We start from the raw sequence: 18,360 nt of genomic DNA, 5'->3' as shown, positions 1-18,360 counted from the left end.
CGCTTCTTCTTCCACCTCCACTCCTCCCTTGCAAGCTCCGTCCTCTTCCCCCTGACTCCGACTCCCTGAGTGGAATGAGACGGCCTCTTTTATACGTCACCCGGATGTGCTCCAAGTGCTCTCCAATTAACATCCAGCAGTACTTCCGGGCATGTCAGAAGTGCTGCAAGCGAGTTCAGCTCCTCTTCTGGCAGCACTTCCGGATGTAGCGGAAGCACTACATACCTCAGTTCCGGAGTGGCGGTGGCCACGTTGCTCCACAGGGTTGGATTCCGCAGGTACATGGCCATATGCAATCTAGGGAGTCTGCCTTCTTGCGTTCCAGGGGAGATATTGCCCTTCTCCTGGTCCTTTCCTTCTCCCAGTGTCCCGGTGGGGCAAGGTCCCTGAACGTCTGCCATAAGTGTTTAATGATTCATCAGATTTAAATGGTGGTAGATACAACGGAGTGTCATCTGCTTAACTGTGGAAGGAAATGTTATATTTTTGAAAAAAGTGAACCTAATGGAAGCATATGCAAAGACAACAAAGCAGTGCCCAAAATGAAACCCTGAGGATCCCCACAGGTGATAGATGCTGAAGAAGAAGAAAAGTCATCATCCTCCTTGAAAATGTCCCATCTCTTAGGAAGGAACTGAGGAACTCTAAAGCAGGGCTTTAAATATTAGCCACATCCATAAGAGGATGGCGTGAGGGGTGGCATCAAAGACTGCACAGGCAGAAAGAGCTTCAAGACATTGGAACTTAATCTTGGCCCAGATGAATCATGGGTGAAATGCAAAGCGTTAGTCCTTCTCATGCTAAATTCATCAGTTAAAAAGTTCTGACATTTTTGGGTTTTTAGTAGTTACGTTGGGATTGGTAGAAGGGCAAGAGTTTAACACGTGAATCTATTGAACTAAATAAGATTTTTGAAGAATGAGAAATTTTGGAGATGATGTTAGTAATATTCTGCCCTAATGGGTTTAACATATTTCTGATAATTATCCCAACAGTAGTGGCTATTTGTATAAGCACTGTGTTTACAACTCCAGTAAAACACAACAAATCAAAGTGCTTTAAGTAAGTGGCTGTTTCTATTTTCTAATAGCAGCTGCAGTGTACTTTACCCAGTCTCCCCCATCTCTTTTATTATTCACCATGATTCCTATGCACCTGCACACAAGGCCACGTGACTCTGAGCACTCTGTCGAAAGGCGTCTCACACACACTTGTTCTCATTGTTCAGGCTAGAGGAAGTTAAAATTCTGAAGGGTTTTTACATCGTCAGGTTTGGGGAACTAAAGGACTAAACGTTCACTTTCCAGTAGTGCTTTGTTCAACCACACTCTCTGTATTCAGAACTAAAGAAAACAAATGTAAACGCTAAAGGTGTTTGGTTGTTTCATCTACAACAAAGATCTTCAGTTCTATCAGCAGATAGTGGAGAGAGATGGAATTGGCCACTTACTGCAAACGGGGTGAACGCTACTGAATGAAACGCATTAGAAAAGGAATGAAGCAAAGGAAAAACAAAATATAAACGTTTTCATCAATCTACAGGAAAATGGTAAGTGTCACTTCCTGATTTCTTTCAGCTGTTTTGCAGTCTAGGGTTTAAAAATATCTGCAAAATTCTGCATAACACATTAATGTATCTAAAATACCAAATTTATGTTTTCTATAGTTCAGAAACTCTTAAAAAGTAAAAAACTACAAAAAACTTTGGATGGCATGATAAAACTGCATACAGAAATCAGTAGATACATACGTACGCACTGTGTACTCTCAAATCCACTTCATCCAATGCAAGGATACATGTGGTCAGAGCCAAGACACTGGCAGTGCAGGGTGCCCAGAGAAAAACAGCCCTGGTCACACTGGTGGTGCCAATTAAACTAGACTGCATGTCTTTGGAGATGTGGGAGGAAGACCCGTGTAAAGATGGGGAGAACATGCAAAAGGCGCATAGATAGATAGATAGATAGATAGACATGAAGTGCACTATATAGATAGATAGATAAATAGATAGACATGAAGTACACTATATAAAAGGATAGATAGATAGATAGATAGATAGATAGGTATAAAGTGCACTATATAAAAGGATAGATAGATAGATAGATAGATAGATAGATAGATAGATAGGTATAAAGTGCACTATATAGATAGATAGATAGATAGATAGAGTGGGTAGCACTGCTGCCTCGCAGTTAGGAGACCCGGGTTCGCTTCCCAGGTCCTCCCTGCGTGGAGTTTGCATGTTCTCCCCGTGTCTGCGTGGGTTTCCTCCCACAGTCCAAAGACTTGCAGGTTAGGCGATCCTAGTTGTCCCTAGTGTGTGTGTGTGTGTGTGTGTGTGTGTGCCCTGCAGTGGGTTGGCGCCCTGCCCGGGGTTTGTTTCCTGCCTTGTGCCCTATGTTGGCTGGGATTGGCTCCAGCAGACCCCCGTGACCCTGTAGTTAGGATATTGTGGGTTGGATAATGGATGGATGGATAGATAGATAGATAGATAGATAGATAGATAGATAGATAGATAGAGTGGGTAGCGCTGCTGCCTCGCAGTTAGGAGACCCGGGTTCGCTTCCCAGGTCCTCCCTGTGTGGAGTTTGCATGTTCTCCCCGTGTCTGCGTGGGTTTCCTCCCACAGTCCAAAGACTTGCAGGTTAGGTGGACTGGAGATTCTAGTTGTCCCTAGTGTGTGTGTGTGTGTGTGTGTGTGTGTGCGCCCTGCAGTGGGTTGGCGCCCTGCCCGGGGTTTGTTTCCTGCCTTGTGCCCTATGTTGGCTGGGATTGGCTCCAGCAGACCCCCGTGACCCTGTAGTTAGGATATAGTGGGTTGGATAATGTATAGATAGATAGATAGATAGATAGATAGATAGATATTTGTTCCAAAGGGGTCATTTGACTTTTTACAGAAGCTTAAAAAATCTGTAAATAAATACTGTGTATATATACAATAAATACACACACTGCGGTGGGCTGGCGCACTGCCCGGGGTTTGTTTCCTGCCTTGTACCCTGTGTTGGCTCCAGCAGACCCCCGTGACCCTGTGTTAGGATATAGCGGGTTGGATAATGGGTGGATGGAAGGATAAATACACACAAGAATTGCTAAAACCTCTGACTTGGCTTAAGACAAATGATCAGTAACAGTCACATTGACAAATTATAGGACTGGTGGATTAAAAAACAATACAAACATTATTACTGGCTATTTGAACCCAGGAACACCAATAATAATGTCCAAGATGAGCCAGGAACTAAGAACACACAACAGCAACAGAGAAAGTTGCAAAGTGCAATTGTGTTTTTATTTCAAACATCTAGGGTTCAAAGCTCAAAGTGCAAAAAAGTGCAGCTGAATCAATCAATAAAGAATGCAATAAATAGACATCAATAAAAACAAGTGCCTTCTAGCAAATTAAACTCCCATAAATTGAATGATAACATCTACAAATAAAACCATGCTGACTTCGGGTTCCCTTTTCTTTGCCCACCTGTCAGCCCAGTGTGTCTTTTCTTTCTCTGTCACCCCAGCTCACCCTAGCAGGTCTTCTTGGATGTCGGACATGCCACTATCTGCAGTCTCTTTCTCCAACTCTTGTCCTGACTCCCTCCTTCAGCATTTTTCGGAACACTTGGAGCTAGACTCCAACATCTTGGTGTCTCTGCAGTACCTCCATCTTTCTCACTCCCCTCCATGCCTTATATGGTATCCCTCGAAGGCTGCTCAATCATTCCCCAATCCTCTATGGTGCTCATTGTTAAACAATCCCACCCTGGAGTGGCGTCTGCTCGGTCCTCAGTGGGGCCACTGACTGCCTCCCTCCTCCCCACTGTGATAACTGACACTCCTGATTATGCCTTTCCTTTCTTTGATTCTCAGTCTGATTGTAGTCCTCCACCATCCTGTTCAGGCTCCTTTCCAACTGATAAGGATGCAGGTGCCTTAGTCACGCACACCAGACCACTAATGAGAGAACTGGCCAAACCACACACAACAGCATGTGAAAGGTGCCAATCTTCCCATCAACACCATCGGGCTGCTTCACCACACTACTGCTTGAACCTACGCAACTCCGTTATAACACCACCACAGTCTTCTATTTCATCAGGCTAAAAGTATTTGGACACCCTTCCAAATTATTAAGCTCAGGTGTTTCATTGTTAACAGGTACTGTATATAAAGTCAAGCACAGCCATGCAGTCTCCATTTACAGTAGAACTGGCAGTAGAAAGGGTCATGCTGGAGAGCTCAGTGACTTTAACCGTGGCGCTGTCATAGAAGGTTACCTTTGCCACAAGTCAATACTTGAAATTTCTGCTCTGCTAGATCTGCCTCAGTCAACTGTAAGTGCCATGATTGTGAAATGGAATTGTCCACAAGCAGCAACATCTTAGCCATGAAGTGGCAGACCACCAAACTCACAGAGTGGGGCTACTGTGGCATCACTCAAAGTAGTGTTCCAAACTGCCTGTGGAAGCAACATCAGCACAAGAAGTGTGAATCAGGAGCTTCATGAGATGGGTTTCCAAGGTCATAGATGGAAGGCACTATATACAGTACTAGAAACATAGACATGAAGTGTGCTATATAAAAGAAGGATAGATAGATAGATAGATAGATAGATAGATAGATAGATAGATAGATAGATAGATAGATAGAAAAGGCACCATAAAAATCCATCCATCCATTATCCAACCCGCTATATCCTAACTACAGGGTCACGCGGGTCTGCTGGAGCCAATCCCAGACAACACAGGGCGCAAGGCAGGAAACAAACCCGGGCGGGGTGCCAGCCCACCACAGCACCATAAAAATGATACATAGATACTTATGAAAAACACTATAAAATATATAAAAATCACTAAATAAAGGCACACATATGCAGTAGACTGATAGCGTAGATATGAAAGGCACTGTATAGCACGGGTGTCAAACTGCAGGCCTGGAGGGCTGCAGTGGCTGCAGGTTTTCATTCTAACCCTTTTCTTAATCAGTTACCAGTTTACACTGCTAATTATCTTCTTTTCTCTTCATTTTAATAGCCTTGTTTTTAAGGATTTACTCCTCTGAATATATTTTTTTTCGTTAAACGACAGCCAAACAGAAATGAGATTTGAAGTGAGCCAACAAATGACAACTGAGTCTGGCTTCAAACTCCATTTAATTTCAACTGATGACCAGCTAAATTGGAATTTCAAACTCAACCAATTTCACTCCAACCAATCTCTTAATTAGAAGCCGATTCTCGCTGATAATTACACTCGTTATTTAATTTCATGGCTTGTTGCTGCTCTCATTCTGCCACAGCAGACATTTCCAAAACTGTTGATTTTCTGTTTTTTTCTAAGAATGCCATCAAGATGTTTTGGTGACCCGAGAGATCAGCCTTACTGAGACCTTCACCTTTCTTTATTTTCAGATATTGTGTGATGTTGAAGCTTCTTTTGTGTCTCATTATTGTTTGGCTGCTGATTAAGGTAAAAGAAACAACTGGGGCCTGAGTCAAGTTAATTAAAACTAAGGCAAAATAAATGAATTAGCAGCAAAAACTGGTCACTAATTAAGAAGATGGTTAGAATGAAAGTCTGTAGTCACTGTGGTCCTCCAGGACTGGAGTTTGACACCCCTGCTGTATAGGATTTATATATGGATGCTGATGTGGACTAAGTGGAACTGAGTCTGAGCTTACTCTGCACCAGTATACACAAATTAAATGCCACAAAATACAATTAAAGTGCCAATATTCGATAGAGAATAGATAAAAAAAACAAATTTTCATAATAAACATTTCAGTACAATGTGAGCATATATAATGCAAATACTATGTGTATTACTTAAACATTTAAATAAGACAATGAGAATGAAACATATATAATACAAAGACAACATGTAATGCCAACATCATAAATCAAAAGGTGAATAGGATAGCCACATTTCTAGATGGGTCTCTCTTTCAGCAAAGTCACACATGGTGAGGAGGAAACATAAAGGACAGGAATTATTTTGAAATGTAATTTTGTACTGTAGTCTTGTAGTCCTTGATTTCACACTACTATAGCGTCTGTCTGATGCTATGATTGTGAATAGACTGTGTTGGGGGTGGGCGCTGTCCTTTATAATGCCGTGAACCCGCCTGATAATAAACATAGCAATGGAAGAGCTGTTTCTTAAACATTTTGCGCAGTCCTGCCCATCTGCTGTAGGGCTTTGCTGTCCTGTGCAGTGGAGTTACCAAACCAGACCATTGGTAAGAAGGATCTCAATAGTACCCCTTTAAAAGTGGCCAAAGATTCTGGCTGGCATTTCAAATTCCTTTAGCCTAATCAGGAAGTGCAAATACTATTGAGATTTCTTTATCAATGAAATAGTTTTGTGGGATGACATAAGATCCTCATTAGTATAAAATGGCAAGAAATTTAAAAGTTTTCATCTTTCCACCACTGCCTCACCAATTTAGATTTGATTGAATTGGATTAGATTAGATAAACTTCATTAATCCAATTGGAAAATTCAGATGCATATTCCAGCAGAAGCATAAAAGAGGATACAGACAAATAATAAAACCAACCAATGGATCAATTGATAAATAAATAAATAAAGGTTCATTGTGTAGATATTTTATAATGAACTTATCAAGTAACTTGGGAGGAAACACTAATTTGCTTAATAGCACACTATGGTAAAATGAACCTGTGGCTAAAAAGGCTCCAATTGAGAGCCTTCTGGTGGGGATGGAGGGGATTTTTCATGGTGGTTTTACCTGATAATAATAATAAGAAGAAGAAGAAGAACAACAAGCTGAATGTGTTTGGGCTACAAAAGGGTACTGAAGATTGATAGGTTTGTTGGTCAGAGTTTGGCTGCTTGGGAGTTCCTTCCAGAGACTGGCTCTTGCTAAAAGGACCCCTCCATCAGGGAAGACAGGGCTTTGAAGACAGTGAAACAGAAGGGGCGGAGTCAGTTGCTCATACTGGTAATTTCTTGGTGCCGCAGGGAGAGAAGGAGATGACAATGTTAGTGATACTTCAGCAGATCCTACATAACAGGCACATGGAATTAAAAATAATCTATCCATTGTCACAAGAATGAGACATACTCAGATAAAGATTTGGGGCAACCACCCATATATTCTGGTATCCTGGCTGCAAAGTCGTTCTTTTATGAAAATACACAGCACTGAAGTGCATATAAACGAGTCCAAAACAAGACTGATGGAAATGGGAAAAGGGGCAGGCTTTTAAAGGGGAAGACAGGAAGTGAGGTCATAAGGATCGGGCATGTGTTCTTCCATCATTGGATCACGCCCGGACATGACAGCAGATGGGCCGGAGCTGGTAAGGTCTACTTCTATTGGCTCTGTCCCGGAAGTGACGTCAAGAGAGCCAGGTGGAATCTCCCGGGAATGGTCTACAGGAAAGGGAGAAAAAGAGTCAGTGCACTCTGCCACATCCCGGCATGCCACGGAACTGCCGTCACTCAAGCCCTTTAGCTGCCTCCTATGCGCACGTGTGTGACACCATTCAGACAAACTATTGCTGCTGTTAATATATCTGAGTTTGCTGTTGATATTTACTTCATTGCAAATATTTATATTATCTCAGTGTAATTGTTAGAATGTGGTAAATAATACATAATGATCTATACTAAACCATTTACTTAACTTTACGGTTTATGCATTTTTAATTATATGGTGTCTAGCACTGTTGTCTCACAGCTCCTGATCACTGTGTTTGAGTCCTCCTCACTTCACTGACTATGCACAGTGTGCTCTCCTGTAGCTGTGTTTGGGTTTTTTTCCCTGTACATTGGTTTTCATTCCAAATCCCAAAGATGTGCAGTTTAACTTCACTGCCAACTGGTCTGATGAATGCAAGTGTGGTGTGTGCCTTATGATGAACTGGTGCTTAGCCCAGTGCTGGTTCCTACTTTCCATCCCAGTGCCGTTGGAACAGACTTGGACTCATTACCTAACCCTCCACCAACCACCTTGAACTGTTTGTTACATTTTATTTTAGTTGCTGCCCTTTACACATTGCACTTTACAACCTAATATTAATGAATTCATATTTCACATGGTACTGAGCTGATTGAGCAGACATCTTAACAGACAATAGCGATATGTGCAGTATATGTACCAATATACAGTGCCAATCACAGACATCCTGTACTGTAAAATATTAATTAATGAATATCTATCTATCTATCTATCTATCTATCTATCTATCTATCTATCTATCTATCTATCTATGTTCATCTCTATATGGTCAAAGTAAACATACATTAGAAACAAAAACCTAGTGCCATCATGTGGAAAGCAGATGATATATTCAGCACAGTGAGGCAGTGATATTTATACACACAGAAAGTTAACCACGCTGATTTACAGGCAGGGTGGGACCTGTTTCATTTATTTAAGTTCACACTTCACTAAATTTAATAATAAACGACTTTTGACGCGTTGTTCTTTCACATCTCTCACATATCAGGTGAATGGCTCTCTTGAGTCCCATTTTTTGTTCCACTTTTTATGTTATTAATTTTGTCTGCATTTGCAGTTTTCAAGTTATTATTAATTTAATATTTTGTTCAAAAAAGACACACAATCTTTCTCCTTGCTTAGCTTTATCTAATTTAATATTGTTTACTTCCTCTTTTATTTTGAGAAATACAAAAAGAAATGAAATCGAGGAAGTGAATAGTGAACATTGTGTTGTGCAGTAAATACAAAAATAGTAGCCTGGCAAAATCAGTAAAAATAGTTATTTCTTCAGATCTCTCAATGTCTTCCCCTTTTCCACTCAACATTTTGTAAATGATTTACTCTGATTCTTGGAAACATCACATCTGAATGAAAAAAATACATTAGAAGATATTGTCAAACCAGCAGTGCAACACATACAGCTAAGCTACCAAGAAAAACAATCACATAAGAAGCCATAAGTAAAACAAAAAGAAAAGGATTTTTTACCAGTTGGTAGAATCACTTTTGTGTGTAAAATTAGAGAAGTTCCTCCATACCTTTATGGACCTGTCTTTGTGCGCTGGGACACATACTGGAACAGCAATGCGCCTTCTCCAAACTATCTAAAATATCTGCATGCTGTAGCTTTGACAATAACTGTCACTGGAATCGAGGGGACTGGCCCAAACCTGGTAAATAACATTACCCTTTTGCCACCAAAATTACAGTGTGCACTATGTAGCCCAGAAGGTAGTGCTCCTCTGACATCCTTCAAGTATGTCAAGTATGATTCGTCACTCCAGAAAACACATTTCCATTTCTCCAAAGTCCAATGGTGGCCACCACTCAAGTCACAGCTTGGCATTTGACATGCTAAACTTCGAATGATCGTGGAAACCCATCTCATGAAGCTCCTGATTCTCACTCCTTGTGCTGATGTTGCTTCCAGAGGCAGTTTGGAACACTAGTTTGAGTGAAGCCACAGAGGACAGATGAGTTTTACATGCCATGCCCTTGAGCCACTCAGTAGCCCCGCTCTGTAAGTCTGGTGGTCTGCCACTTCAATGCTAAGCTGCTGCTACTCATGAATGCTTCAACTTCACAATCATGGCACAACTGGGACAGATCTAGCAGAGCAGAAATTTCAAGTATTGACTTGTGGCAAAGGTAACCTTCTATGACAGTGCCACGGTTAAAGTCACTGAGCTCTCCAGCATGACCCTTTCTACTGCCAGTTCTACTGTAAATGGAGACTGCATGGCTGTGCTTGACTTTATATACAGTACCTGTTAGCTATGAAACACTTGAGCTTAATCTATCAGTCCTACAATTTGTCAATGTGACTGTGACTGCTCATGTGTCTTAAACCAAGTCAGAAGATGTAGCAATTCTTTTGTGTATTTATTGTATATACATATTTATTTACCTATTTATTAAGCTACTGTATAAAGTCAATCTAGTGCACTTCATGTCTATCTATCTATCTATCTATCTATCTATCTATCTATCTATTTATCTATCCAGTTCAGGATCGCTGGGTCCAAGGAACACTCCTGGCAGAACTAGAAAGCAGATATTTGCCAAACCTGCAAGGGGTGCTAGAGTATTGTAGAAAAAATAACTAAAACACAACTAAAACAAACTTTAAAAAAAAGGGGAGAAAGTGGCTGGTCTAGGATTTGAAACAAGGACTTTAGGGTAGCAGGATCTTACCGGCACCATATCTCACTAACACTAATCATCCCCATCATTATTATTGCTATACATCCATTTTGCACTTCACTTATGTAGTTCAGGGTTGTATGGTGATGGTGATTATCCTAGCAGCACCAAGGGTAAGGCAGGAGTCAAACCTAAGGAGTGTGCCAATCTGTTGTAGTCAATAAAAACCTAACAATGAACTTCTCCCTGGATTTGCTTCCCGGGTCCTCCCAGAGTGGAGTTTGCATGTTCTCCCAGTGTCTGCGTGGGTTTCTCCCACAGTCCAAAGACATGCAGGTTAGGTGCATTGGCGATCCTAAATTGTCCCTAGTGTGTGCTTAAGTGTGTGTGTGTGTGTGTGTGTATGTGCGCTCTGCGGTGGGCTGGCACCCTGCCTGGGGTTGTTTCTTGCCTTGCTCCCTGTGTTGTCTGGGATTGGCTCCAGCAGACCCCCATGACCCTGTAGTTAGGATATAGCGGGTTGGATAATGACTGACTGCCTGAACTTCTCACAACTACTTAATCCAGTTCAGAGTTTATAACAACAGCATGTGTTACATGATTGTTGTTGTTAGCATTCATGATAAAAATAACCATGCAGAATACATTTTAAACCAGTACATTTCATGTTGTTCCAAGTGCTGTAAATCAATTAGGCTTCCTGCTTTGGTTGCATATAATTAATGTGCCATCATATTTATCAAGCAACATGTGACAAAGTTATTCTTACTTTGTTAGATACCGATGTCACAATGGATTTATTGTGCACCTCTAGGTCCGCATTACTGTGGAAAACCTATAATGGTTAACATGTTCTTTAGATACATGGGATGACACTGTCAGAATTACAGTTAACGAATATACAATTAAACAGAATATAACAAATGTCAATATAAGACAACCTATGATGCAGTGTGGAGTAGTGGTTAGGTTTGGACTTCAATCCGTGAAACTGTGGGTTCAAATCCCGCTATGACACTGTGCGACCCTGAGGAAGTCACTTCACTTGCTTGTGCTCCTATTGGAAAAAGCAAAAAGAAACAAAACCAATCTCAGATGTTGCCAGTTGCCTTGGATAAATGCATCTGTCAAATAATAAGTAATATAACTTGGTACACAGACAGCACAGTGTTTGTATGAAATTAAGATAGCAGCTTAACAGAAATATATGCACTGCTTGTTAGCGGAAATAATTCAAAACCCTGCAACTAGCTAAGATTTTTTTTAGCAAAGTAAGATAAAAATAGGTCTAGAAGATAGCACACAGTTTTAAACTGTCCAAGTCTGCACCTAAAGATGAGACTCTCCAACAATCTCAATTAAACAAAGAGGAAGATTAAATGTTTACTAATTAAACAGATATGGAGAAATGTCCTCAGTCACCCCGTGTTTGCTGTAACAGCTGTAGTGTTTCAGATACTGACGTATTGAGGGTTGTTCATTGCTCAAAAGTGAGCCTTTTTCACTAAGTTGATGAATTTCAGCCTCACTAAACAACTTCTGAACATGTGTGAGTAACCAAATGTTTGACACTACAGACTGAGCTCTTATTACATTATAATATATGTAAAGCATACAGTATGTGCCAATGACTTTAAACCAAACTAGTGCCACATTTCATAGATAGCTTTTAAAATTGGGCAAACAACAATGGGAATGGTGTTGGATAATCAGGACAGTAGTCGCAAACCATATTAACTGCAAAATGATTGTATGCACAACAATAATTTATTTAATTTTAAGTAATGTATCATGGTATGGTAGCATAGTGGTTTCCACTTGTGCATCATTATTCCAGCCTTAAATAATTATTAAACATTTTTAATAATGTCAACATGAGAAAGGAGTCCACTGTTGACTTCAGAAAGAAATAACAGTCACGCTCCAATGCACATCAACAGCTCCTCTGGGTAGACAGTTAGCAGCTTCAGGCTCCTTGGTGTCCACATCACCAAATGGTCCATCAATACCACCTGGCTTTAGCCTTTCCTGAGAAGGTTAAAGAGCTTTGGGGTGAGAACCAAAACACTAGTGAACTTTTACCACTGCAATACTGAACGTATCCCGACCAGATGCATCATGGTATAGTTTAATAACCTCACTTGCCCAGGACTGTCCGTACAGCTTCTAAAATAATTGGGGCTGACATTCTGCAGTTTCATGCCATTCGCTCGACTAGCTGTTTTCACTTCTAGCTAGCAGAGCCTCACCACTAACTCCACTGGTTTCAGGGACAGATTCTTCCCGTAGGCCATAAGGTCACTCAGCTCCCAGTAACCTGGTTATACCTGCCCTGCACCTACTGTGTGCTGTACCCACTTGTTTGTTTATGTGTAATTAATGTACGTTATTTTTGTTTTAACTCTTATTTACTGTATTTAATTATGCATGCTGTTTATTTATTTATTTATCCTCTGCTACTCTTATTTGTTTTCTGTATTTATTTATATGCCACTGCTACTCTGTGTGAAGGCTAGGGGGTACCAGTGAGCCCCAAAACGCAAAGACAAAATACAGTCCCTGATTCAAATAAAGGGTTGTTTATTTCAAGAATACTTTGTTCACAATAAACAGGTCATTTTTTCTCTTCCTCTATCACTCTTGCACTTTCTCTTTTCCCACCACACTGCTCTCCTCCAATCGAGTGTTGCCTTCCTTCCTCACAGATGCGACTCTCCTGAACAAGGCAGTATGGTCTCCTTTACTTCGGACCCAGGAGTACTGCTGGTGGCATGATGTGGCCAGTTGGAAGCACCCCCGAGTCATAAGAAAGATCCCTAACACCTTTTAAAAGTGGGGGGTGAACTGCTCCTTGCCATCCTCTATTGCAAGTTCTTGTAGTGTTCAGGCATCCCAACCAGTACAGAAATAATCAGGTGTATCAGCCGTGTATTGCCCCAATTTAGTTCATCCTTCCATTATGGCATCCCAGTCAGCTAAGGATTTTACCTCTATCCTGGGCAAGATGCCCAACTGTCCTCTGGGGTATTTACATGTGTCACAAAAATTTCACTATGCTCTCGCAGTGTATGTAACAATAAATATCTCTATTCTCCAATCTAACATTGTATGGGATAGTAAGTGGTGCATATAAGATAGTAAGTGGTGCGCGCAAGATAGTAAAAGGTGCATACAGGAGAGTAAGTGGTGTGCATGAGAAAGCAAGTGGTGCACATGGGTTAGTAAGTGGTGCATAAGGGATAGTAAGAGGTGTGCATGAGATAGTAAATAGTGTGATCAGGATAGTATGTGGTGCATACGGGATAGAAAGTGGTGTGCACGAGATGGCAAGTGGTGCACATGAGATAGTGTGTGGTGCATAAGGGACAGTAAGAATTGTGCATAAGATAGTAAATAGTGCGATCATGATAGTAAGTGGTGCGATCAGGATAGTAAGTGGTGCACATGAGATAGTACGTGGTGCATACAAGATAGTAAGTGGTGTTCATGAGATAGTAGGTGGTGCATACGGGATAGAAAGTGGTATGCATGAGATGGCAAGTGGTGCACATGAGATAGTATGTGGTGCATACGGGATAGTAAATTGTGTGCACAAGACAGCAAGTAGTGCACACAGTATAGTAAGGGTTAGTAAGAGGTGTGCATGAGATAGTAAATAGTGCGATCAGGATAGTAAGTGGTGCGATCAGGATAGAAGTGGTGTGATCAGGACAGTAAGTGGTGCATACAGGATATTAAGTGGTGCACATTATATAGTAAGCGGTGCGCATGAGATAGTAAAAGGATACCCCCAGAGAATCCATAAAATAAACATAGCAGACCTAGAGAAGGTCCAGACAAGAGCAATTATGCTCATTTCAGTAATTTGTTCTTTTTTTAATTCATGAAAGGAATTAATACAGTGGATCCAAGCTGTGTGCTTATATGGAGTTATTCAACAGCAACACAGAGTCACAGATGGAAACACGTTAAGGGTAAATTTCACGCAAATGTTCACATAAACCAATCTGCAGAGTCTCTCTCAAAGCATTAAACCACCCAGCCCTTTTTACTAATAACTTTGGCTTTTATAGTTTCTCCAGCCTGACAGCTGACACATCTGTGCCCTACTGACGTGCATGCACTGTCTCTAAACAGCAATGGTTACTCGCACATGCATGCACACTTTTTGCTAATTGCCTCCTCCAAGTGCATCCATTTGCCTCCCCTAGAGAAACTAATAGCAAGAATTCTATTCCGCACTGGCAAATGCGTACTCGCAGGTAGAGCATCTCCCGCAAAGTGGCATCAGAAATAATCGAGTCTGTACAAATGGCTGGTAGGCCTCCCAAACCGAATGCCTGCTCAATAGCCAAATGACACCTGCTGCATTACCAGTGAACAGACGGTACCATTAGCTACAATAAGTATTTACCCGCATTTGTTGCAATACACGTTCAGTCACAGATACATTAGAGTTTCGTTTTTATTTTTCTATTTTTTATTTTTTATCCCTTACTACAGTGTGTTGTATGTGAATGATATGAGTCTTCTTCCACTTCATCTTTTTCCACTTTTCTCTGAGGCTGATGCGCTTGATAAGCCTTCTCCAAACAGCTCGGTCCTGCACCTCCTCCCCAGTCAGACCCTTCATCACTTTTTCTTTTTGTTTCCTTTTCAGGTGACCACAACAAGCCTGTTCAGTTTAGGAACCTTCGTACTTCTTTGTTTTTCTTTTACTCCAGCATTTTTCTCAAAAATGTGGTATCCCAAAAGTCTTCCGTGTGATGTATTGGTGGAAAATAATGGAACTATAGTCCTTGTTGAATGCAAGGATCGACAGCTCACTGAGATCCCTAAACAAATCCCTAAAAATGCAACAAATCTGACATTTACTACAAACCACATCTCTGAAATTTCTCAAAAATCATTCCATGGACTGATGAACCTTACAGAGATAGATTTCAGATGCAACTGTGTTCCTATTAAAATAGGCCCTAAAAGTCATGTCTGTACCAAAGGATTGCATGTTCAAGAAGGAAGCTTTGCACATCTTCCTAATTTAAAATCTCTCTACTTAGATGGTAATCAGCTTTCACAGATTCCTCAAGGATTGCCACCCACTTTAACTTTGCTCAGTCTTGAAGTAAACAGCATTTCCTCCATTTATCGAAGAAATCTTTCTGAATTAACAAACTTGGAAACATTATACCTGGGGAAAAACTGCTATTATCGTAATCCATGCAATGTTACATTTTACATCGAGACTGGCGCATTCAGTTCCTTGAACAGACTTTCTTTATTGTCCCTGAAGTCCAATAATATCACCAGTGTTCCCCAGATGCTTCCTACCAGTTTGAAGGAACTTTATCTATATAACAATGGAATTGAAAAAATATCTAAAACTGATTTTCAGAATCTGACAAGCCTGGAAGTGCTTGATTTGAGTGGAAACTGTCCACGATGCTTCAATGCTCCCTTCCCCTGCACTCCATGTCCAAATGACAATCCACTCTTCATTCACCCTGAAGCCTTCAACTCTTTACGTAATCTCAGCATTTTACGTCTTCATAGTAACTCTCTTAAAACAATAGAGAGTAAATGGTTTTATAAAACAACACAATTAAAGATCTTGGATCTTTCATCTAATTTTCTGGCCGATGAAATACGTCATGCACAATTTTTAATCACTCTGAAAAATCTTGAAGAGCTAGACCTTTCTTTCAACTACAAACAATCACAATATTCAGCACAACTGGAACTTTCACCACACTTTGCCAATCTAGTCTCACTCAGAGTACTACGAATTAAAGGATATGTGTTCAAACAATTAAATGATAATGCCCTCGAACCACTAATGTATCTTAAAAAACTTGAAATCATTGATCTTGGTACAAACTTTATTAAACAGGCTAATCTGAACATTTTACAACATTTGAAAGCATTCAAAATAATAAATCTCTCTGAAAACAAAATTTCTCCTTCCGGTGACTCCCTGGCTAACTCATGTTCTGCAAATCATTCTGATGTTAACCTTCTGGGTGCCACAGGACAGTACTATAACGGGGAAGTGCGAGAAATTCAATATTTCCAGTACGATGAATTTGCTCGCAGCTGCACTTCCAACGACAAAGAAGACGGATCTGTTATTCCACTTGTTAAAAAGGATTGCAGCACATTTGGAAAAACACTGGATTTAAGTCGGAATAACATATTTTTCATTGATACCACACAATTTCGTGACCTCCATCAACTAAAATGCTTAAACCTCTCTGGGAATGCAATGAGTCAGACTCTGAATGGCTCAGAATTCACCTTTCTGTCCAACCTGGAATATTTAGATTTCTCTTCCAATCGCATTGATTTGCTTTACTCCTCGGCATTTCAAGAATTAAAAAACTTGAAAATTCTAGATCTAAGTCATAATGACCATTATTTTGTAGCAGAGGGTGTTACACACATGCTGAACTTTACCAAAAGTCTGCCCTACCTGCAGAAGCTAATGCTAAACTACAATCTAATTTCCACATCCACCAATACAGAGATGGAAAGTTCATCCCTAGAAATTTTGGAGTTTAAAGGAAATCGTTTAGATATTTTATGGAAAGACGGGGACACAAGATTTAACAAATATTTTAGCAAGCTGTACAACGTGACATATCTTGATCTCTCCTATAATAGTCTTACTTTTATCCCACAAATGGTCTTCGGTGGCTTGCCACCAAAATTACGTGAATGGTACTTGAACAACAATGAATTACATGGTTTTAATTGGGGAGAACTTGAAAAACTACTACATTTAGAGATACTTGATCTGAGTAATAATAAACTAACCACTGTTCCTCGGGAGCTTTCTAACTGCACCAAAACTGTGCAGAAGTTCATTTTGAAAAAGAATCAGATCCCAAAGCTCACCAAACATTTCCTCAAAGATGCCACAAGCCTCAGGTATCTTGACCTCAGTTTCAATGAGCTACAAAAAATTGAGCAATCCAGTTTCCCAGAAAATATTATCAATAACCTGGAAGTCTTGATATTGAATGGAAATAAATTCATGTGCACTTGCGATACTATTTGGTTTGTCTTGTGGATTAACAAAACCTCAGTTAACATTCCTCGTCTGGCTACGGATGTCACTTGTGCAGCTCCTGGTACACAAAAAGGACGCAGTGTCATTTTTCTGGACCAACATACGTGCCAAATGGATTCCATTTCACTTGTTCTACATGTTTTAACAACATTTCTCACTCTGATGTGCATTGTAACCTCAATTTCGTGTCATCTTTTCTTTTGGGATGTATGGTACAGTTACCACTACTGCATTGCAAAATTAAAAGGATATCATCCTATCATTTCAGAAAAAACTTGTTATGACGCTTACGTTGCCTATGACAAGAAAGACCCTGAGGTTTCTGACTGGGTTTTAAATGAGTTGCTCTTCCACTTAGAAAATAAAGAGGACATCCATTTTCAATTATGTCTGGATGAAAGAGACTGGGTTCCTGGTCTACCACTTATAGATAACCTTTCTCAAAGCATACAATTGAGCAGAAAAACAGTATTTTTGCTCACTAACAAGTACATTTTGAGTGGAATCTTTAAGACCTCTTTCTACCTAGCACATCAGCGGCTCATCGATGAGAAAGAAGACGTCATTATTCTGGTTTTTCTTGAAAAGGTTCGTCAAAGTTCCAAATATGTAAAGCTTCGTAAAAGACTCTGCAGGGGTTCAGTTTTAGAGTGGCCAAATAACCCTCAGGCCCAGGGATTTTTCTGGCAGTCGCTGAAGAGTGTTTTGGCTACAGATAACTACTCACAATATAATAAACTGTTTAAAGAATCCATTTAATTTACACATTTCCAACTGACATCATATTGCTACATACACAAAATATCCAAACCCTTCCAACCCTTGCATTTATGACTTTCTGTATCTAATGTTATTATTATTTGTGTAACCTGTTGAAATGACATGATTTGAAATGATCAACGACTTATATATATTTTTTATCTTATTGGATTCAACATAACATTTTGTATTAAACTTGTTGATAATTGTCTGATTTCTTTTTTAAAGCAGCCATCAAGTAATTTGGGAAATTAATACCTTTGCTCTTCTTACAATGAGGTGAGTCCCAAAATGGAATACAGAGAAATGAAATGATCAGACTTGACTAAAACACCTCCCTTTCAGTGGATATCATGGTCTATTGGACCTTGCAATTTGCAATACTCTACACAAAAATGATATTTTTGTATATGTTACTTAC

At 40.1% G+C, this 18,360-nt stretch overlaps 1 protein-coding gene across 1 annotated transcript; it reads left to right on the top strand.

The window, feature by feature from the left end:
• Positions 1-1,295: 1,295 nt before the first annotated feature.
• tlr7 (toll-like receptor 7) lies at positions 1,296-18,147 on the top strand. The gene is made up of 2 exons (XM_039743622.1): positions 1,296-1,549; positions 14,772-18,147. Exons 1-2 carry the CDS (start codon positions 1,547-1,549, stop codon positions 17,937-17,939), a joined length of 3,171 nt encoding a protein of 1,056 aa, XP_039599556.1. The 5' UTR covers positions 1,296-1,546; the 3' UTR covers positions 17,940-18,147.
• Positions 18,148-18,360: the final 213 nt, after the last annotated feature.

The sequence above is a fragment of the Polypterus senegalus genome, chromosome 2 (genome assembly GCF_016835505.1).
Source record: "Polypterus senegalus isolate Bchr_013 chromosome 2, ASM1683550v1, whole genome shotgun sequence".
NCBI classification, from domain to species: Eukaryota; Metazoa; Chordata; class Cladistia; order Polypteriformes; family Polypteridae; genus Polypterus; species Polypterus senegalus.
The sequence above is the reverse complement of the archived record's forward strand: the minus strand, read 5'-3'. Positions and strand labels throughout refer to the sequence as shown.